The sequence below is a fragment of the Gobio gobio genome (assembly GCF_949357685.1).
Source record: "Gobio gobio genome assembly, chromosome: 9".
NCBI classification, from domain to species: Eukaryota; Metazoa; Chordata; class Actinopteri; order Cypriniformes; family Gobionidae; genus Gobio; species Gobio gobio.
Window position 1 is genome coordinate 57284043 of NC_137115.1, and position 23603 is coordinate 57307645.

The 23603-nt window shown below is 39.3% G+C and overlaps 1 protein-coding gene across 1 annotated transcript in view; it reads right to left on the reverse strand.

Annotated features, from left to right (window-relative positions):
* Positions 1-23018, reverse strand: part of slc24a5 (solute carrier family 24 member 5) — a 124512-nt gene extending 101494 nt beyond the window's left edge. The window contains exons 1-7 of the mRNA XM_079825851.1: positions 22766-23018; positions 20585-20764; positions 20424-20507; positions 17908-18011; positions 17721-17821; positions 16679-16959; positions 13908-14114 (exon numbers count right to left, since the gene is read on the reverse strand). Of these exons, the coding sequence (XP_079681977.1) occupies positions 13908-14114; positions 16679-16959; positions 17721-17821; positions 17908-18011; positions 20424-20507; positions 20585-20764; positions 22766-22922 (1114 nt within the window). The 5' untranslated portion in view covers positions 22923-23018. The remainder of the gene's footprint in view (positions 1-13907; positions 14115-16678; positions 16960-17720; positions 17822-17907; positions 18012-20423; positions 20508-20584; positions 20765-22765) is intronic.
* Between the last annotated feature and the right edge of the window lie 585 nt (positions 23019-23603).

The following is a 23603-nucleotide window of genomic DNA, read 5'->3' on the forward strand; positions in this document are numbered from 1 at the left end:
TACACATAAAACGCTGATGGTACCCTACTGATTTTACACATAAAACGCTGATGGTATCCCTTATGGTTTTACACATAAAACGCTGATGGTACCCCTTATGATTTTACACATAAAACGCTGATGGTACCCCTTATGGTTTTACGCATAAAACGCTGATGGTACCCCTTATGATTTTACACATAAAACGCTGATGGTACCCCTTATGGTTTTACACAAAAAACGCTGATGGTACCCCTTATGATTTTACACAAAAAACGCTGATGGTACCCCTTATGGTTTTACACATAAAACGCTGATGGTACCCCTTATGGTTTTACACATAAAACGCTGATGGTACCCCTTATGATTTTACACATAAAACGCTGATGGTATCCCTTATGATTTTACACAAAAAAAGCTGATGGTACCCCTTATGATTTTACACATAAAACGCTGATGGTACCCCTTATGGTTTTACACATAAAACGCTGATGGTACCCCTTATGGTTTTACACATAAAACGCTGATGGTACCCATTATGATTTTACACAAAAAACGCTGATGGTACCCCTTATGATTTTACACAAAAAACGCTGATGGTACCCCTTATGATTTTACACATAAAACGCTGATGGTACCCTTTATGATTTTACACAAAAAACGCTGATGGTACCCCTTATGATTTTACACAAAAAACGCTGATGGTACCCCTTATGATTTTACACAAAAAACGCTGATGGTACCCCTTATGATTTTACACAAAAAACGCTGATGGTACCCCTTATGATTTTACACATAAAACGCTGATGGTACCGCTTATGGTTTTACACAAAAAACGCTGATGCTACCCCTTATGATTTTACACATAAAACGCTGATGGTACCCCTTATGATTTTACACAAAAAACGCTGATGGTACCCCTTATGATTTTACACATAAAACGCTGATGGTACCCCTTATGGTTTTACACATAAAACGCTGATGGTACCCCTTATGGTTTTACACAAAAAACGCTGATGGTACCCCTTACGATTTTACACAAAAAACGCTGATGGTACCCCTTATGGTTTTACACATAAAACGCTGATGGTACCCCTTATGATTTTAAACATAAAACGCTGATGGTACCCCTTATGATTTTACACAAAAAACGCTGATGGTACCCCTTATGGTTTTACACATAAAACGCTGATGGTACCCCTTATGGTTTTACACATAAAACGCTGATGGTACCCCTTATGATTTTACACATAAAACGCTGATGGTACCCCTTATGATTTTACACATAAAACGCTGATGGTACCCCTTATGATTTTACACATAAAACGCTGATGGTACCCCTTATGATTTTACACAAAAAACGCTGATGGTACCCCTTATGGTTTTACACATAAAACGCTGATGTTACCCCTTATGATTTTACACAAAAAACGCTGATGGTACCCCTTATGGTTCTACACAAAAAACGCTGATGTTACCCCTTATGGTTTTACACATAAAACGCTGATGTTACCCCTTATGGTTCTACACAAAAAACGCTGATGGTACCCCTTATGATTTTACACAAAAAACGCTGATGTTACCCCTTATGATTTTACACAAAAAACGCTGATGGTACCCCTTATGGTTCTACACATAAAACGCTGATGGTACCCCTTATGGTTCTACACAAAAAACGCTGATGGTACCCCTTATGATTTTACACAAAAAACGCTGATGGTACCCCTTATGGTTTTACACATAAAACGCTGATGGTACCCCTTATGGTTTTACACATAAAACGCTGATGGTACCCCTTATGGTTCTACACATAAAACGCTGATGGTACCCCTTATGGTTCTACACAAAAAACGCTGATGGTACCCCTTATGATTTTACACAAAAAACGCTGATGGTACCCCTTATGATTTTACACAAAAAACGCTGATGGTACCCCTTATGGTTCTACACATAAAACGCTGATGGTACCCCTTATGGTTCTACAAATAAAACGCTGATGGTACCCCTTATGATTTTACACATAAAACACTGATGGTACCCCTTATGGTTCTACACATAAAACGCTGATGGTACCCCTTATGGTTCTACACATAAAACGCTGATGGTACCCCTTTTGATTTTACACATAAAACACTGATGGTACCCCTTATGGTTCTACACATAAAACGCTGATGGTACCCCTTATGATTTTACACATAAAACACTAATGGTACCCCTTATGGTTCTACACATAAAACGCTGATGGTACCCCTTATGGTTTTACACATAAAACACTGATGGTACCCCTTATGGTTCTACACATAAAACGCTGATGGTACCCCTTATGGTTCTACACATAAAACGCTGATGGTACCCTTTATGGTTCTACACAAAAAACGCTGATGGTACCCCTTATGATTTTACACAAAAAACGCTGATGGTACCCCTTATGGTTCTACACATAAAACGCTGATGGTACCCCTTATGATTTTACACAAAAAACGCTGATGGTACCGCTTATGATTTTACACATAAAACGCTGATGGTACCCTTTATGGTTCTACACAAAAAACGCTGATGGTACCCCTTATGATTTTACACAAAAAACGCTGATGGTACCCCTTATGGTTCTACACATAAAACGCTGATGGTACCCCTTATGATTTTACACAAAAAACGCTGATGGTACCCCTTATGGTTTTACACATAAAACGCTGATGTTACCCCTTATGATTTTACACAAAAAACGCTGATGGTACCCCTTATGGTTCTACACAAAAAACGCTGATGGTACCCCTTATGATTTTACACAAAAAACGCTGATGGTACCCCTTATGGTTCTACACATAAAACGCTGATGTTACCCCTTATGATTTTACACAAAAAACGCTGATGGTACCCCTTATGGTTCTACACATAAAACGCTGATGGTACCCCTTATGGTTCTACACAAAAAACGCTGATGGTACCCCTTATGATTTTACACAAAAAACGCTGATGGTACCCCTTATGGTTTTACACATAAAACGCTGATGGTACCCCTTATGGTTCTACACATAAAACGCTGATGGTACCCCTTATGGTTCTACACAAAAAACGCTGATGGTACCCCTTATGATTTTACACAAAAAACGCTGATGGTACCCCTTATGATTTTACACAAAAAACGCTGATGGTACCCCTTATGGTTCTACACATAAAACGCTGATGGTACCCCTTATGGTTCTACACATAAAACGCTGATGGTACCCCTTATGATTTTACACATAAAACGCTGATGGTACCCCTTATGGTTCTACACATAAAACGCTGATGGTACCCCTTATGGTTTTACACATAAAACGCTGATGGTACCCCTTATGGTTCTACACATAAAACGCTGATGGTACCCTTTATGGTTCTACACAAAAAACGCTGATGGTACCCCTTATGGTTCTACACATAAAACGCTGAAGGTACCCCTTATGGTTTTACACATAAAACGCTGATGGTACCCCTTATGATTTTACACAAAAAACGCTGATGGTACCCCTTATGGTTCTACACATAAAACGCTGATGGTACCCCTTATGATTTTACACAAAAAAGGCTGATGGTACCGCTTATGATTTTACACAAAAAACGCTGATGGTACCCCTTATGATTTTACACAAAAAACGCTGATGGTACCGCTTATGGTTCTACACATAAAACGCTGATGGTACCCCTTATGATTTTACACAAAAAACGCTGATGGTACCGCTTATGGTTCTACACATAAAACGCTGATGGTACCCCTTATGATTTTACACATAAAACGCTGATGGTACCCCTTATGGTTCTACACATAAAACGCTGATGGTACCCCTTATGGTTTTACACATAAAACGCTGATGGTACCCCTTATGGTTCTACACATAAAACGCTGATGGTACCCCTTATGGTTCTACACATAAAACGCTGATGGTACCCCTTATGATTTTACACAAAAAACGCTGATGGTACCGCTTATGATTTTACACAAAAGACGCTGATGGTACCCCTTATGATTTTACACATAAAACGCTGATGGTACCCCTTATGGTTTTACACATAAAACGCTGATGGTACCCCTTATGGTTCTACACATAAAACGCTGATGGTACCCCTTATGGTTCTACACATAAAACGCTGATGGTACCCCTTATGATTTTACACAAAAAACGCTGATGGTACCGCTTATGATTTTACACAAAAGACGCTGATGGTACCCCTTATGATTTTACACATAAAACGCTGATGGTACCCCTTATGGTTCTACACATAAAACGCTGATGGTACCCCTTATGGTTTTACACATAAAACGCTGATGGTACCCCTTATGGTTCTACACATAAAACGCTGATGGTACCCCTTATGGTTCTACACATAAAACGCTGATGGTACCCTTTATGGTTCTACACAAAAAACGCTGATGGTACCCCTTATGATTTTACACAAAAAACGCTGATGGTACCCCTTATGGTTCTACACATAAAACGCTGATGGTACCCCTTATGATTTTACACAAAAAACGCTGATGGTACCGCTTATGATTTTACACAAAAAACGCTGATGGTACCCCTTATGGTTCTACACATAAAACGCTGATGGTACCCCTTATGATTCTACACATAAAACGCTGATGGTACCCCTTATGGTTCTACACATAAAACGCTGATGGTACCCTTTATGGTTCTACACAAAAAACGCTGATGGTACCCCTTATGATTTTACACAAAAAACGCTGATGTTACCCCTTATGATTTTACACAAAAAACGCTGATGGTACCCCTTATGATTCTACACATAAAACGCTGATGGTACCCCTTAAGGTTCTACACATAAAACGCTGATGGTACCCCTTAAGGTTCTACACATAAAACGCTGATGGTACCCCTTATGGTTCTACACATAAAACGCTGATGGTACCCTTTATAGTTCTACACAAAAAACGCTGATGGTACCCCTTATGATTATACACAAAAAACGCTGATGGTACCCCTTATGATTTTACACATAAAACGCTGATGGTACCCCTTATGATTTTACACATAAAACGCTGATGGTACCCCTTATGATTTTACACAAAAAACGCTGATGGTACCCCTTATGATTTTACACATAAAACGCTGATGGTACCCCTTATGGTTTTACACAAAAAACGCTGATGGTACCCCTTATGATTTTACACAAAAAAAGCTGATGGTACCCCTTATGATTTTACACATAAAACGCTGATGGTACCCCTTATGATTTTACACATAAAACGCTGATGGTACCCCTTATGATTTTACACATAAAACGCTGATGGTACCCCTTATGATTTTACACATAAAACGCTGATGGTACCCCTTATGATTTTACACAAAAAAAGCTGATGGTACCCCTTATGATTTTACACATAAAACGCTGATGGTACCCCTTATGGTTTTACACATAAAACGCTGATGGTACCCCTTATTGTTTTACACATAAAACGCTGATGGTACCCCTTATGATTTTACACAAAAAACGCTGATGGTACCCCTTATGATTTTACACAAAAAACGCTGATGGTACCCCTTATGGTTTTACACATAAAACGCTGATGGTACCCCTTATGGTTTTACACATAAAACGCTGATGGTACCCCTTATGATTTTACACATAAAACGCTGATGGTACCCCTTATGATTTTACACATAAAACGCTGATGGTACCCCTTATGATTTTACACATAAAACGCTGATGGTACCCCTTATGATTTTACACAAAAAACGCTGATGGTACCCCTTATGGTTTTACACATAAAACGCTGATGGTACCCCTTATGGTTCTACACATAAAACGCTGATGTTACCCCTTATGATTTTACACATAAAACGCTGATGGTACCCCTTATGATTTTACACATAAAACGCTGATGGTACCCCTTATGATTTTACACATAAAACGCTGATGGTACCCCTTATGGTTTTACACATAAAACGCTGATGGTACCCCTTATGATTTTACACAAAAAACGCTGATGGTACCCCTTATGGTTCTACACAAAAAACGCTGATGTTACCCCTTATGGTTTTACACATAAAACGCTGATGTTACCCCTTATGATTTTACACAAAAAACGCTGATGGTACCCCTTATGGTTCTACACAAAAAACGCTGATGGTACCCCTTATGGTTCTACACATAAAACGCTGATGTTACCCCTTATGGTTTTACACATAAAACGCTGATGTTACCCCTTATGATTTTACACAAAAAACGCTGATGTTACCCCTCATGATTTTAAAAAACGCTGATGGTACCCCTTATGGTTCTACACAAAAAACGCTGATGGTACCCCTTATGATTTTACACATAAAACGCTGATGTTACCCCTTATGATTTTACACAAAAAACGCTGATGGTACCCCTTATGATTTTACACAAAAAACGCTGATGTTACCCCTTATGATTTTACACAAAAAACGCTGATGGTACCCCTTATGGTTCTACACATAAAACGCTGATGGTACCCCTTATGGTTCTACACATAAAACGCTGATGGTACCCCTTATGGTTCTACACAAAAAACGCTGATGGTACCCCTTATGATTTTACACAAAAAACGCTGATGGTACCCCTTATGATTTTACACAAAAAACGCTGATGGTACCCCTTATGGTTTTACACATAAAACGCTGATGGTACCCCTTATGGTTCTACACATAAAACGCTGATGGTACCCCTTATGGTTCTACACAAAAAACGCTGATGGTACCCCTTATGATTTTACACAAAAAACGCTGATGGTACCCCTTATGGTTCTACACATAAAACGCTGATGGTACCCCTTATGGTTCTACACATAAAACGCTGATGGTACCCCTTATGATTTTACACATAAAACGCTGATGGTACCCCTTATGGTTCTACACATAAAACGCTGATGGTACCCCTTATGGTTTTACACATAAAACGCTGATGGTACCCCTTATGGTTCTACACATAAAACGCTGATGGTACCCCTTATGATTTTACACATAAAACGCTGATGGTACCCCTTATGGTTCTACACATAAAACGCTGATGGTACCCCTTATGGTTTTACACATAAAACGCTGATGGTACCCCTTATGGTTCTACACAAAAAACGCTGATGGTACCCCTTATGATTTTACACAAAAAACGCTGATGGTACCCCTTATGGTTCTACACATAAAACGCTGATGGTACCCCTTATGGTTCTACACATAAAACGCTGATGGTACCCCTTATGATTTTACACATAAAACGCTGATGGTACCCCTTATGGTTCTACACATAAAACGCTGATGGTACCCCTTATGGTTTTACACATAAAACGCTGATGGTACCCCTTATGGTTCTACACATAAAACGCTGATGGTACCCCTTATGATTTTACACATAAAACGCTGATGGTACCCCTTATGGTTCTACACATAAAACGCTGATGGTACCCCTTATGGTTTTACACATAAAACGCTGATGGTACCCCTTATGGTTCTACACAAAAAACGCTGATGGTACCCCTTATGATTTTACACAAAAAACGCTGATGGTACCCCTTATGGTTCTACACATAAAACGCTGATGGTACCCCTTATGATTTTACACAAAAAACGCTGATGGTACCGCTTATGATTTTACACATAAAACGCTGATGGTACCCTTTCTGGTTCTACACAAAAAACGCTGATGGTACCCCTTATGATTTTACACAAAAAACGCTGATGGTACCCCTTATGGTTCTACACAAAAAACGCTGATGTTACCCCTTATGGTTTTACACATAAAACGCTGATGTTACCCCTTATGATTTTACACAAAAAACGCTGATGGTACCCCTTATGGTTCTACACAAAAAACGCTGATGGTACCCCTTATGATTTTACACAAAAAACGCTGATGTTACCCCTTATGATTTTACACAAAAAACGCTGATGGTACCCCTTATGGTTCTACACATAAAACGCTGATGGTACCCCTTATGGTTCTACACAAAAAACGCTGATGGTACCCCTTATGATTTTACACAAAAAACGCTGATGGTACCCCTTATGATTTTACACAAAAAATGCTGATGGTACCCCTTATGGTTTTACACATAAAACGCTGATGGTACCCCTTATGGTTCTACACATAAAACGCTGATGGTACCCCTTATGGTTCTACACAAAAAACGCTGATGGTACCCCTTATGATTTTACACAAAAAACGCTGATGGTACCCCTTATGATTTTACACAAAAAACGCTGATGGTACCCCTTATGGTTCTACACATAAAACGCTGATGGTACCCCTTATGGTTCTACACATAAAACGCTGATGGTACCCCTTATGATTTTACACATAAAACGCTGATGGTACCCCTTATGGTTCTACACATAAAACGCTGATGGTACCCCTTATGATTTTACACATAAAACGCTGATGGTACCCCTTATGGTTCTACACATAAAACGCTGATGGTACCCCTTATGATTTTACACAAAAAACGCTGATGGTACCCCTTATGATTTTACACAAAAAACGCTGATGGTACCCCTTATGGTTCTACACATAAAACGCTGATGGTACCCCTTATGGTTCTACACATAAAACGCTGATGGTACCCCTTATGATTTTACACAAAAAACGCTGATGGTACCCCTTATGATTTTACACAAAAAACGCTGATGGTACCCCTTATGGTTCTACACATAAAACGCTGATGGTACCCCTTATGGTTCTACACATAAAACGCTGATGGTACCCCTTATGGTTTTACACATAAAACGCTGATGGTACCCCTTATGGTTCTACACAAAAAACGCTGATGGTACCCCTTATGATTTTACACAAAAAACGCTGATGGTACCCCTTATGGTTCTACACATAAAACGCTGATGGTACCCCTTATGATTTTACACAAAAAACGCTGATGGTACCGCTTATGATTTTACACAAAAAACGCTGATGGTACCCCTTATGATTTTACACAAAAAACGCTGATGGTACCGCTTATGGTTCTACACATAAAACGCTGATGGTACCCCTTATGATTTTACACAAAAAACGCTGATGGTACCGCTTATTGTTCTACACATAAAACGCTGATGGTACCCCTTATGATTTTACACATAAAACGCTGATGGTACCCCTTATGGTTCTACACATAAAACGCTGATGGTACCCCTTATGATTTTACACAAAAAACGCTGATGGTACCGCTTATTGTTCTACACATAAAACGCTGATGGTACCCCTTATGATTTTACACATAAAACGCTGATGGTACCCCTTATGGTTTTACACATAAAACGCTGATGGTACCCCTTATGATTTTACACATAAAACGCTGATGGTACCGCTTATGATTTTACACAAAAGACGCTGATGGTACCCCTTATGATTTTACACATAAAACGCTGATGTTACCCCTTATGGTTCAACACATAAAACGCTGATGGTACCCCTTATGGTTTTACACATAAAACGCTGATGGTACCCCTTATGATTTTACACATAAAACGCTGATGTTACCCCTTATGGTTCAACACATAAAACGCTGATGGTACCCCTTATGGTTCTACACATAAAACGCTGATGGTACCCCTTATGGTTCTACACATAAAACGCTGATGGTACCCTTTATGGTTCTACACAAAAAACGCTGATGGTACCCCTTATGATTTTACACAAAAAACGCTGATGGTACCCCTTATGGTTCTACACATAAAACGCTGATGGTACCCCTTATGATTTTACACAAAAAACGCTGATGGTACCGCTTATGATTTTACACAAAAAACGCTGATGGTACCCCTTATGGTTCTACACATAAAACGCTGATGGTACCCCTTATGGTTCTACACATAAAACGCTGATGGTACCCCTTATGATTCTACACATAAAACGCTGATGGTACCCCTTATGGTTCTACACATAAAACGCTGATGGTACCCCTTATGATTTTACACATAAAACGCTGATGGTACCCCTTATGATTTTACACAAAAAACGCTGATGGTACCCCTTATGATTCTACACATAAAACGCTGATGTTACCCCTTATGATTTTACACAAAAAACGCTGATGGTACCCCTTATGATTCTACACATAAAACGCTGATGGTACCCCTTATGATTTTACACATAAAACACTGATGGTACCCCTTATGGTTTTACACATAAAACGCTGATGGTACCCCTTATGATTTTACACAAAAAACGCTGATGGTACCCCTTATGATTTTACACATAAAACGCTGATGGTACCCCTTATGATTTTACACATAAAACACTGATTCTATATATGAAAATGGAAAAATTACTATATTCACATAGAAAACAGCTGATTTACATTGGGGTAATATTTTACAAGTTTAGTGTATGTTTGATAAAATTAATGCAGTCTTGGTAAGCAGAAGAGTTTTCTTCAAAAAGAAATCTATTATTCCAAACCTTTGACTGGTATTTTACATATAAATAGATTCAAAAATGTTCAGTGCATTTTTGAAAAACAGTATTTATGGTGTTGAGCTGAGCATGTGACACAGCATCTCTGGCATCTCTGAGCTGAAAATCTCAAACTCCCAGAGTGAGTGACGTCCTGAGGGTCGGACCGCAGCACTTTCTCTCTCCCAGTACCTGCTCTTTAGTGTCGGGCTCTAAAGCTCCGCTGGAGCTCATGTGAATCTGTGTGAATCTGTGTGACTGTGTGCAGGATAATAATCCTATTATATGCGACTGCATCACATGGTTTCTCACAGGCCCCGCGGGGTTCAGCCGGACAGACTGGAGAACGTCAGGCCGACAGCATCATAATCCTTCAGGATACAGCGCTGGCATTTGAGGAATGGAATCAGGGAGCATGTGACCCGCCTGCGTGTGACCCATTCAAACACCCGAACATCTGCAGCGCAACTAGATGGCGACTGCAGCTGGGAACAAATGCAGTGTGATGCCGAATCAATGCAAAATTATCCATTAGAACTGAGACTTACACCAGACAGAGCGAGACTAGACATACTGATAAGTTCACAACAGAAACATGACTAACACGCGGAATAATAATACTACACGTGACACAGAGCGGGATAAACTTTCTCTGTCAATTTGGTCCCTTCAAGAGAGTAAGACTCCACATGCTTCAGAAAGGCCATCACTAGATCCATCGCATGTTTATCGTCTGCACTAATGCTGAAAAACTGAAATGCTTCAAGAGTTTTTCTGTAAGCCTGTAGTTAAAGCAGTGTGTGTTGACTCTCTAACAGCCTCTTCTGCCTGAAATCAGAGACATTCTCTATATTTCTAAACATTGTTGCTTAAATAACTGCAAATTAAATTTAGAAAATGTTACTCACATCAGAATCTTTGACAAAAAGAATATTTTAATAATTGTTTATTCTCGCTTGGAAAAAATCTCTTAATCTAACAAAACCGACAATATTTAAATCTCTAAATCGAACAAAACGACAATATAAACCTCTTAATCAAACAAAATGACAAAACATAAACCTCTTAATCGAACAAAACGACAAAATTAACCTCTTAATCGAACAAAACGACAAAATTAACCTCTAACCTCTTAATCGAACAAAACGACAAAATTAACCTCTTAATCGAACAAAACATAAAGCTCTTAATCGAACAAAATGACAAAACATAAACCTCTTAATCGAACAAAACGACAAAATTAACCTCTTAATCGAACAAAATGACAAAACATAATGCTCTTAATCAAACAAAATGACAAAACATAAACCTCTTAATCGAACAAAACGACAATATAAACCTCTTAATCGAACAAAACGACAAAAAATAAACCTCTTAATCAACAAAATGACAAAATATAAACCTCTTAATTGAACAAAATGACAAAATATAAACCTCTTAATCGAACAAAACGACAAAACATAAACCTCTTAATCGAACAAAATGACAATATAAACCTTTTAATCAAACAAAACGACAAAATATAAACCTCTTATTTGAACAAAACGACAAAACATAAACCTCTAAATCGAACAAAATGACAAAATATAAACCTCTTAATCGAACAAAATGACAAAACATAAACCTCTTAATCGAACAAAACTACAAAACACACCTCTTAATCGAACAAAACAACAAAATATAAACCTCTTAATCGAACAAAATGACAAAACAAACCTCTTAATCGAACAAAACAACAAAATATAAACCTCTTAATCGAACAAAATGACAAAACAAACCTCTTAATCGAACAAAACAACAAAATATAAACCTCTTAATTGAACAAAACGACAAAACAACAAAACATAAACCTCTTAATCGAACAAAATGACAAAATATAAACCTCTTAATCGAACAAAACATAAACCTCTTAATCGAACAAAACGACAAAACATAAACCTCTTAATCGAACAAAACGACAAAACATAAACCTCTTAATCGAACAAAACATAAACCTCTTAATCGAACAAAACGACAAAACAACAAAACATAAACCTCTTAATCGAACAAAATGACAAAATATAAACCTCTTAATCGAACAAAACGACAAAACATAAACCTCTTAATCGAACAAAACGACAAAACATAAACCTCTTAATTGAAAAAAATGACAATATAAACCTCTTAATCAAACAAAACGACAAAATATAAACCTCTTAATCGAACAAAACATAAACCTCTTAATCGAACAAAACGACAAAACATAAACCTCTTAATCGAACAAAACGACAAAACATAAACCTCTTAATCGAACAAAACGACAAAACATAAACCTCTTAATTGAAAAAAATGACAATATAAACCTCTTAATCAAACAAAACGACAAAATATAAACCTCTTAATCTAACAAAATGACAAAACATAAACCTCTTAATCGAACAAAACGACAAAATATAAACCTCTTAATTGAACAAAACGACAAAACAACAAAACATAAACCTCTTAATCGAACAAAATGACAAAATATAAACCTCTTAATCGAACAAAACATAAACCTCTTAATCGAACAAAACGACAAAACATAAACCTCTTAATCGAACAAAACGACAAAACATAAACCTCTTAATCGAACAAAACATAAACCTCTTAATCGAACAAAACGACAAAACATAAACCTCTTAATCGAACAAAACGACAAAACATAAACCTCTTAATCGAACAAAACATAAACCTCTTAATCGAACAAAACGACAAAACAACAAAACATAAACCTCTTAATCAAACAAAATGACAAAATATAAACCTCTTAATCGAACAAAACATAAACCTCTTAATCGAACAAAACGACAAAACATAAACCTCTTAATCGAACAAAACGACAAAACATAAACCTCTTAATCGAACAAAACATAAACCTCTTAATCGAACAAAACGACAAAACAACAAAACATAAACCTCTTAATCGAACAAAATGACAAAATATAAACCTCTTAATCGAACAAAACATAAACCTCTTAATCGAACAAAACGACAAAACATAAACCTCTTAATCGAACAAAACGACAAAACATAAACCTCTTAATCGAACAAAACGACAAAACATAAACCTCTTAATTGAAAAAAATGACAATATAAACCTCTTAATCAAACAAAACGACAAAATATAAACCTCTTAATCTAACAAAATGACAAAATATAAACCTCTTAATCGAACAAAACATAAACCTCTAAATTGAACAAAACCGACAATAATTCATCTCTTGCTTGTCTGGCTCACTCAGTGGTGTTGAGTCACTGCTGCACTGATATTGTTCTAGACAACACCATAAATACACTCGCATCATCGTTACACATCATCATATTGATATTGAATCCATATTGAAACCGTGTGTATTGTGAAAAGTGTTATAGAAATAATTTGACTTGACTCGTGGATCCTGTAGCTCATCTGGTTGATCATGACGCTTGCAGTGCAAAGGTTGTGGGTTTGATTCTCAGGACACACACACACACACACACACACAGATGAATAAATGCGTGCCTACCGACGATGGTGACCATCCACACCAGGACGTAGGTGAAGCCGGAGATCCAGACGGCAGACATCAGGAAGCTGATCATGTACCATTTCTTCCAGAAGCGTCTCCTGCAGTCGGGAATGGTCAGGAACAGCAACACGATGGCCGGCAGCGACAAAACCCACAGGATCCGCTTCAGGTCGTGCTCGGGCATCGTGAACACACTCTTCTGCTCTGAGAGGGGAAGTGTGTGTGAGGGACGGACACACTGGACACACACTGAGACACACACTGGACACACACTGAGACGCAGGGGCTTCTAGGATTTTCATTTTAGGGGGTTCAGCCTCAGTGAGGGTATGAAAAAAAATGGTAAGACTTTAGTTTAGGGTCCAATTCTCACTATTAACTAGAGCTTATTAGTATGCATATTAAGATATTGGCTGTTTATTATTACTTATAAAGCAAATATTAACGCCTTATTCTGCATGACCATATTGTACATCCCTTAATCATACAATGTAGGCAGGTTTATAATCTCTGAGATCCCAGATGTGAGGTTAGGGGGGTTTGAGGGCTTTAAAATTTAGATTTCTATGATCTACATTTGTGCATTTTAAGATGTTCTGTAGCCAAAAAATGAGATAACAATAACTTGAAAACCCTGTCAGTGGCAGATATAACTGATAAAGTTTTTCCATTTTCCTCAGTGAAGACAGTAAATATATGTTTAACTGAAATTTATATGTTTTATGAATATTTTTTGTAGATGTTAATTTACTGAAGGCTAACAGGAAAGCTGGGTAACTACATTTATTAAATTAATTCACAATATGCACACATTAATTACTAATCTTATGCGCAATACAGGCTCAAAAAAGCTGAGCTTTTTTATTTACTGAGAGCTACAGATGGAATTATATTCATTTACAATGTGCGCACATTCATTACTATTAATCTTATGCCTAGTCTGAAGAAAATGTTTTTTTTTTATGTTTCTTGTTTTTTAATTATATTATAAATTCCATTACATAGACCTATTTCAATTCAAAATGGCGAAATTAGACACAAGTTTATTAATTTGCCTGAATATTTTTGTCATTTGTTTAACATTTCTGACTTACAGAAGCTGCTGTCATATATGAAATGTTTAATTTATATATAATGTCATTTAGTGTCATATATAATAATGATAATAATAACAAATCTTTATTTTCCATAGCGCCTTTAAATGTACATCTCAAAGCGCTTTACAGAAACAGACAAAACATAGTACACAAAAGTAGAAATATAATGTTATGTTTATCTTCATATCTCGCACTTGACGTCGAGTCGCTGCTAAAGTTCGTGCTCAGCCTCAGCAGCTTCTGTGAACATAAAGCCCGCCTACTCTGATTTTTTTAATTTATTTATTTTATTTAATTTTTTATTTATTTTTAATTGGAGAAATATATTGAGTCACCTACTCTGATTTGATTGGTTTTCTCAAATATGTTGACATTGACGAGCGGTGACAGACCAATGAGAGCTCAGATCAACACACACACCTCTGCTTCTGACTCTGCTCGCCGCCACAGCGGATTGAAGAACACACTGATTAAAAGACGAGCCGAAGCCGAAGCCAGTTTCATATGTTATAAAGGTTAAAGGGATAGTTCAGCCAAAAATGAAAATTAGCCCATGATTTACTCACCCTCAGCTCATCCGAGGTGTGTGTGACATTCTTCTTTCAGATGAATAAAATCTGAGTTATATTACAAAAGTTCAAGCTAATCCAAGCATTAGAATTAGATTAATAGTTGCTCTGTTTTTGAAGTCCATAAAAAGTGCATCTGTCCATCATATAACTGCTCCAGCGGCTCTGGGGTGTTAATAAAGGCCTTCTGTAGCGAATCGATGCGTTTGTGTAAGAGAAATATCCATATTTAAAACTTTATCAAGTAAACTTTCGGCCGACGCCTTCCCTGTTCAATTTATGGAAAAATTGTTGAAAGTTCCCCTGCCGATCGAAAGACTAACGTCATGACGTCACGAAGGCATCTTGAGTTTCAACATTCAACACTTTTACACAGAAGGCGGTCGGCCGAAAGTTTACTTGATAAAGTTTTAAATATGAATATTTTTCTTACACAAACGCATCGATTCGCTACAGAAGGCCTTTATTAACACTCCGCGTGGAGCAGTTATATGACGGATAGATGCACTTTTTATGGACTTCAAAAACAACTATGCAACTATGAATCATATTCTAGTGCTTGGATCAGCCTGGACTTTTTTAATATAACTCCGATTTTATTCGTCTGAAAGAAGAATTGTCACTGTGTGATAATTGAAATGAACTGATGACATCAGCGTTTTCTCCAGAACGGCTGAATCAAATTATGTTGCATTATTTTCCTGTTTAAAGCTGCTTTGAGGCAATCTGCATTGTTAAAAGCGCTATATAAATAAAGTTGACTTGATACACACCTCGGATGACTTGAGGGAGAGTAAATTATGGGCTAATTTTCTTTTTTGGGGGAACTATCCCTTTAATCACCAAATGTGAGATGGTGGTCCAGTGGTTTAAACCATGGAACTGACACACAGAAGGTTGCTGGTTCGATCCCAGCTTGAGCAAGGCACTTTACTCCAAGTTGCTCCAGGGGGATTGTCCCTGTAATAAGGGCACTGTGGATAAAAGTGTCTGCCAAATGCGTAAATGTAATCACACATTTCTTTAGGGGGGCTGGGCAGAAGTTTAGGGGGGCCTTGTGATGCCCATGCTGAGACACATCTTTGATAGCGTCCTCACGTACCATCGGCGATCTCGTTGAGGCCGTGCAGGCTGAGCGAGAGGTGGGAGTATCCGGAGTCGTCCTGGAAGATGCCGCTGTCGGCTCTGGAGCGCCGCGTGACTCTGAAGCTGTGGTCGCTCCACTCCACCAGGGGGCGCTGCTCCTCCCGCTCGCGGCCGCTCTTCATCAGGCACGCGCAGCACGGGCTGAAGCGCTGCATCACACACTCGCTGATCTTCAGATCGAAGCACAGCACCACCACATACACACCGTACACCAGCAGAAGACACGCGCCGTCGTACCTGTAACACACGATCAGAGCCGGCCCAAGGCATAAGCCAACTAAGCGGCTACTTTAGGGCCCCCTTTGCCACCAGGGGCCCCCACACTGCAAAAAAAGCTTTTCTTACTTAGTATTTTTGCCTTGTTTCTGGTCCAAACATCTAAAAATTCTCAAAACAAGAATCCTTTTTTTGAAAATGTAAAAATGCAGAATGTCTCCTGTGATGGGTAGGTTTAGGGGCAGGGGCAGTGTGTGTGTGTGTGTGTGTGTGATGGGTAGGTTTAGGGGCAGGGGCAGTGTGTGTGTGTGTGTGTGTGTGTGTGTGTGTGTGTGTGTGTGTGTGTGTGTGTGTGTGTGTGTGTGTGTGTGTGTGTGTGTGTGTGATGGGTAGGTTTAGGGGCAGGGGCAGTGTGTGTGTGTGTGTGTGTGTGTGATGGGTAGGTTAAGGGGCAGGGGCAGTGTGTGTGTGTGTGTGTGTGTGTGTGTGATGGGTAGGTTTAGGGGCAGGGGCAGTGTCTGTGTGTGTGTGTGTGTGTGTGTGTGTGTGTGTGTGTGTGTGTGTGTATGTGTGTGTGAGTGTGTGTGTGAGTGAGTGAGTGTGTGTGTGTTTGTTTCGCCTGACACTCTGAGACGACACTCATTTATGATGTGTGTGTGTTTTGCCTTACGCTCAAAATGGAATGTTCCCTTAACGTTCACATAACATTTAAAAACATTTTGACGTTTTAATAACTGAAGGGAAGCGTATGAATGTGAGCTGGAGATTCAGCGCAGACTCACCAGTAAACTCTGTTATCTGAGATGATGGCGATGACGGCGGCGACGCTGATGGCGTACGCGACACAGTCCCGGAATAACGGCCAGCAGGAGAGACGGCACGCCTGAACAGAGTAAACACACACACACACATCTGAGACACAGAGACTACACACACACACACCGACATGAACAAAGCCCCGTCACACACCGCAGAGGTCAAGAGGCCACACGCCGCACAGATGCACAGCAGGTTATACACGGCCGATCCCATGATGGTGCTCACGCCGATGTCTCCTTTAGTCACGAACACCCCTGAGGACGACACGCATTCACATCAACAAGGGTTTTATGGAATATCACAGTGTTTATTATAAATTATTTATCATTAATAATCTTGAGTCAGAATAACTTCATCTCTTCTCTGATGACGAGGGCAGGGCTGTCACTCCACCAACAAATCTTCCTACATTTGTTCTTGTTTGTGAAGCGTTTCTAATGGGACCTTATTTTAAATTGTCTTTATGTCAATTTTGTCTCAGATATTTCTCCTAAAAATACCCAGAAATAAAAACAGACTCAAATGAGATATAAAAGCATCATGAGAAATGCGTTTGATCACAGATTTTAGGATCTTAGGCAAATTTCTAACCAATGGCATGAGGTGTGTGATCTGTTTGTCCAAATAAAGGATTATACCTGATCTGACCCTTTAACCCTATAATGCCCGATTTTACAAGATGTAAAATAAGTCTCTGATGTGAGTGTGTGTGTGTGAAAAGTTTTAGCTCAAAATAGCCCCCAAATCATTTTTTATATCCAAGTTTTTGTGTGTGTCCCTTTAAATGCAAATGAACTGCTGCTCCCTGCCCCCCTTCTAGAAGAGGGCGGAGCTTCAAGAGCTCGTATTCACAGCTCATTGTAACTTTGAGTGTCGTAACTGTGAGCGTCGTAACTGTGAGCGTCGTAACTGTGAGCCTCGTAACTTTGAGTGTCGTAACTTTGAACATTGTAACTTTGAACGTTGTAACTTTGAGCGTTGAAACTTTGAACGGCGTAACTTTGAGCGTCGTAACTGTGAGCATCAAACTTTGAGCGTCGTAACTTTGAGCGTCGTAACTTTGAGCGTCGTAACTGAGTGTCGCAACTGTGAGCCTCGTAACTTTGAGTGTCGTAACTTTGAGCCTCGTAACTTTGAGCTTCGTAACTTTGAGCCTCGTAACTGTGAGCGTTGTAACTGTGAGCCTCGTAACTGTGAGCCTCGTAACTGTGAGCCTCGTAACTTTGAGCCTCGTAACTTTGAGCTTCGTAACTTTGAGCGTCGTAAATTTGAGCGTCGTAACTTTGAGCGTCGTAACTTTGAGCATCGTAACTTTGAGCTTCGTAACTTTGAGCGTCGTAACTGTGAGCCTCATAACTGTGAGCCTCGTAACTTTAAGCATCGTAACTTTGAGCGTCGTAACTTTGAACGTTGTAACTTTGAGCGTTGTTACTTTGCCGTCGTAACTTTGAACGTTGTAACTTTGAACGTTATAACTTTGAACGTTGTAACTTTGAGCGCCGTAACTGTGAGCGTCGTAACTTTGATCGTCGTGACTTTGAGCGTCTTAACTGTGAGCCTCGTAACTTTGAGCGTCGTAACTTTGAGCGTCGTAACTTTGAGCCTCGTAACTTTGAGCGTCGTAACTGTGAGCCTCGTAACTTTGAGCGTCGTAACTTTGAACGTTGTAACTGAGCGTCGTAACTGTGAGCGTCGTAACTTTGAGCCTCGTAACTTTGAGCGTCATAACTTTGAGCGTTGTAACTTTGAGCGTTGTAACTGTGAGCGTCGTAACTGTGAGCCTCGTAACTTTGAGCGTTGTAAATTTGAACGTTGTAACTTTTGCGGTGTAACTTTGAGTGTCGTAACTTTGAACGTTGTAACTTTGAGCGTTGTAACTTTGGCATCGTAACTTTGAACGTTGTAACTTTAACGTTGTAACTGAGCGTTATAACTTTGAACAAACGTTGTAACTTTGAACGTTGTAACTTTGAGCGTTGTAACTTTGAACGTTGTAACTTTGAGCGTTGTAACTTTGAACGTTGTAACTTTGAGCGTCATAACTTTGAGCGTCGTAACTGTGAGTGTCGTAACTTTGAGCGTTGTAACTTTGAGCGTCGTAACTTTGAGCGTTGTAACTTTGAGCGTTGTAACTTTGAGCGTCGTAACTTTGAGCGTCGTAACTGTGAGCCTCGTAACTGTGAGCCTCGTAACTATGAGCTTCGTAAATTTGAGCGTCGTAACTTTGAGCGTTGTAACTGTGAGCGTCGTAACTTTGAGCGTCGTAACTTTGAGCGTCGTAACTGTGAGCCTCGTAACTGTGAGCCTCGTAACTTTGAGCTTCGTAAATTTGAGCGTCGTAACTTTGAGCGTTGTAACTTTGAACGAACGTTGTAACTTTGAACGAACGTTGTAACTTTGAACGTTGTAACTTTGAGCGTTGAAACTTTGAACGGCGTAACTTTGCACGTTTTTTATGCTCAAACAGCGAAACTACACACTCACTAAAGATAAACAAGTCAAATCATAATCAACCACACCTTTAAAAAACAGATATAACCGGATATAAAAACCATATTAGACCATGAAAATGTTAACAGAAATAAGCACAAATGTCAGGGCAGTTAAACTCAGAACTCAGCGGGTTAAAGACATGTCATTTCTGATATTGCTTTCCTGATCATTACCCAGAAACGCGGTGACGAGTTCCGGCGCAGAGCTTCCCGCTGCCATGAAAGTGGCTCCAGCAACATCTTGTGAAAGGCCGAGACCTGAAACACAACCGGATTCGGTTAAAATCACAGCGCAGACACACCGCCAGACAAACCCTGCCCGAACACCGGCTTACGCTCACTGATGACCTCGAGAGACGGCAGGAAATAATCATCACACACGATGGAGACGGCCAGAAGCATGTAGAAAATGATCATGAAGTGAATCAGAATGCCTCCGTCTTTCCTCTCCTGAAGCGTGAAGAATCCTTCGGGAAACTCAGAGGATTGCGGCGGGACGCATTCGCTCGCATTTTCTGCAAAACACACACAGATTGAGTCAGTTTAAAGGGATAGTTCACCCAAAAATGAAAATTAGCCCATAATTTACTCACCCTCAGCTCATCCGAGGTGTGTGTGACATTCTTCTCTCAAACGAATAAAATCTGAGTTATATTAAAAAAGTCCAGGCTAATCCAAGCATTAGAATAGCAGTAATAGTTGCTCTGTTTTTGAAGTCCATAAAAAGTGCATCTGTCCGTCATATAACTGCTCCAGCGGCTCTGGGGTGTTAATTAAGGCCTTCTGAAGCGAATCGATGCGTTTGTGTAAGAGAAATATCCATATTTAAAACTTTATCACGTAAACTTTCGGCCGACTGCCTTCCGTGGAAAAGTGTTGAATGTTGAAAGTGAAACTCAAGGGGCCCTATCTTGCACTCAGCGCAATTGACTTTGTACACCGACGCATGTGTCATTCCTATTTTGCACCCGCGCAAAGCGCGCTTTTCCCTCCACAGAAGCACGTCGCTAAACTAGTGAATGAACTTGCGCTCCCTGGGCGGTTCAGCGCAAAAAAGGAGGCGTGTTCCGGCGCAAACAATCCCTGGTGCTATTTTGCTGTTCCATTAAACAATTGCGCCACTGACCAGAAAAAACCTAGTCTAAAGTCAGTGGCGCGTTGCGCGTTGTTCATTGTGCTATTTTAAGGGCGCATGCTTGACCATAATGTATAGCGTGCACAACGCGCATACACTTTGCTCATGTAATCTACACAGATGCAACAGTTATTTTTGCAAATCATAAATTGTTACACTAAAAAAATATTAACACATGAGATGACGGAAATCATTGTGGTGTGCCACGAAGATGTGAAAAAATAGGCATAAATCTAGCTTACAAATGATTCAGGCTAGTTGTAATAATTAAGGATAAGACCTGTTTGCCCAATAGTGGCAAGACATATGTAGCCTATATAAGGACATCTGACAAATTGGTTTGTCCGTCAAGAACCAGGAAAAAAAATCGACTAAAAAACTGAAAGACTGAAAAAAAAAAGACTGTGAAATCACCTTTACCATAATGTACAACATTACAACTTCACTTCTCTGTCTTTCACTGCTCTTACAAGAACATCAGTCTCCTCGGCTGTGAACCGCTCCTGGCGTGCGCCTGGTAAATACGCCATAATAATAGCAATCCATAATGGAACTTGCGCACCTGCTTTTAAAGGGAATGTTGGATGACGCTCTGATTGGTTTATTCACGTTACGCCCAAACCACACCTATGAATAATGAAGCTACTTCAGACCAACCCATTTTAGATTTGCGCCGGGCGCAAGAGCCATTTATCCCGCCGGGAAAATAGCAACAGCGCCGAGACCCGCCCACAAAGTTACTTGCGCTTCGCGCTTTGACACTTGCGTTTCAGATCGTTAAAATAGGGCCCAAGATGTCTTCGTGACGTCATGACGTTAGTCTTTCGATCTGCAGGGGAACTTTACACACTTTTTTCATAAATTGAACAGGGAAGGCGTCGGCCGAAAGTTTACGTGATAAAGTTTGAAATATGGATATTTTTCTTACACAAACGCATCGATTCACTTCAGAAGGCCTTTATTAACTCCCCAGAGCCGTGTGGAGCAGTTATATGACGGACAGATGCACTTTTTATGGACTTCAAAAACAGAGCAACTATGAATCAAATTCTAATGCTTGGATTAGCCTGAACTTTTGTAATATAACTCAGATTTTATTCATCTGAGAGAAGAATGTCACACACACCTCGGATGACTTGAGGGTGAGTAAATCATGGGCTAATTTTCATTTTTGGGTGAACTATCCCTTTAATATTCAGTATTCATATTCTTGATATAACTGCATTAACACTAACGGATGAGAACAAAACTTCAGAGCCATTTATAGCTGAAGTTCTGTGATTTTATTGTTAATTAAGCTGCTTTGAAACCTGTATTGCATAAAGCGCTACAGAAACAAATGTGACTTGACATCTCAGCTTGAATCAAATCTCTCTCTCACCAACATCCCGACGGACTCTCAGAGAAGCCGGACCCTGGAAACTCTTTCCCACGTAGAAGACGAGATGAATCGCTGCAAATATAAGCAGAACCACGGCGATGATATACAGAAGAACGTCTCTCCGCTTCCTGCGGTGAAGAACCGCGTCTTTCCTCATCGTTCCCACCGATTACTGATGTTTGAGGAGATCCATGGAGCTGAAGTTTATTCCTGGACTGTGTGTGTGTGTGTGTGTGTGTGTGTCACAAGACTCATTATTCTGCATGAACGAGCTCAAGCCTTCAGGGCTGAAATGGTTTTTGACTAATACAAATGTTATCATGCACAATTATGTGCCTCTTAAGGAGATAAATTGAATCTTTGCGCACACTGAATCTGTGCAAATTGATTCACTGCAAAAAAAGCTTTTCTTACTTAGTATTTTTGTCTTGTTTTCAGTCCAAATATCTAAAAAATCTTACATTAAGAAGCATTTACTAGACAAGCAAAAGTTGTTGTCTTGTTTTGGGGGAAAATAACTCAAAATTAAGGGAGTTTTTGCTTAAAATAAGCAAAATAATCTGCCAATGGGATACGCAAAATTATCTTAATTCAAACAGAAAACAAGATAATTTTGCGTATCCCATTGGCAGATTATTTTGCTTATTTTAAGCAAAAACTCCCTTAATTTTGAGTTATTTTCCCCCAAAACAAGACAAAAACTTTTGCTTGTCTAGTAAATGCTTCTTAATGTAAGATTTTTTATATATTTGGACTGAAAACAAGACAAAAATACTAAGTAAGAAAAGTATTTTTTGCAGTGTTTATGTTAGTTATTTGAATCTTATTGTTTCCCTGG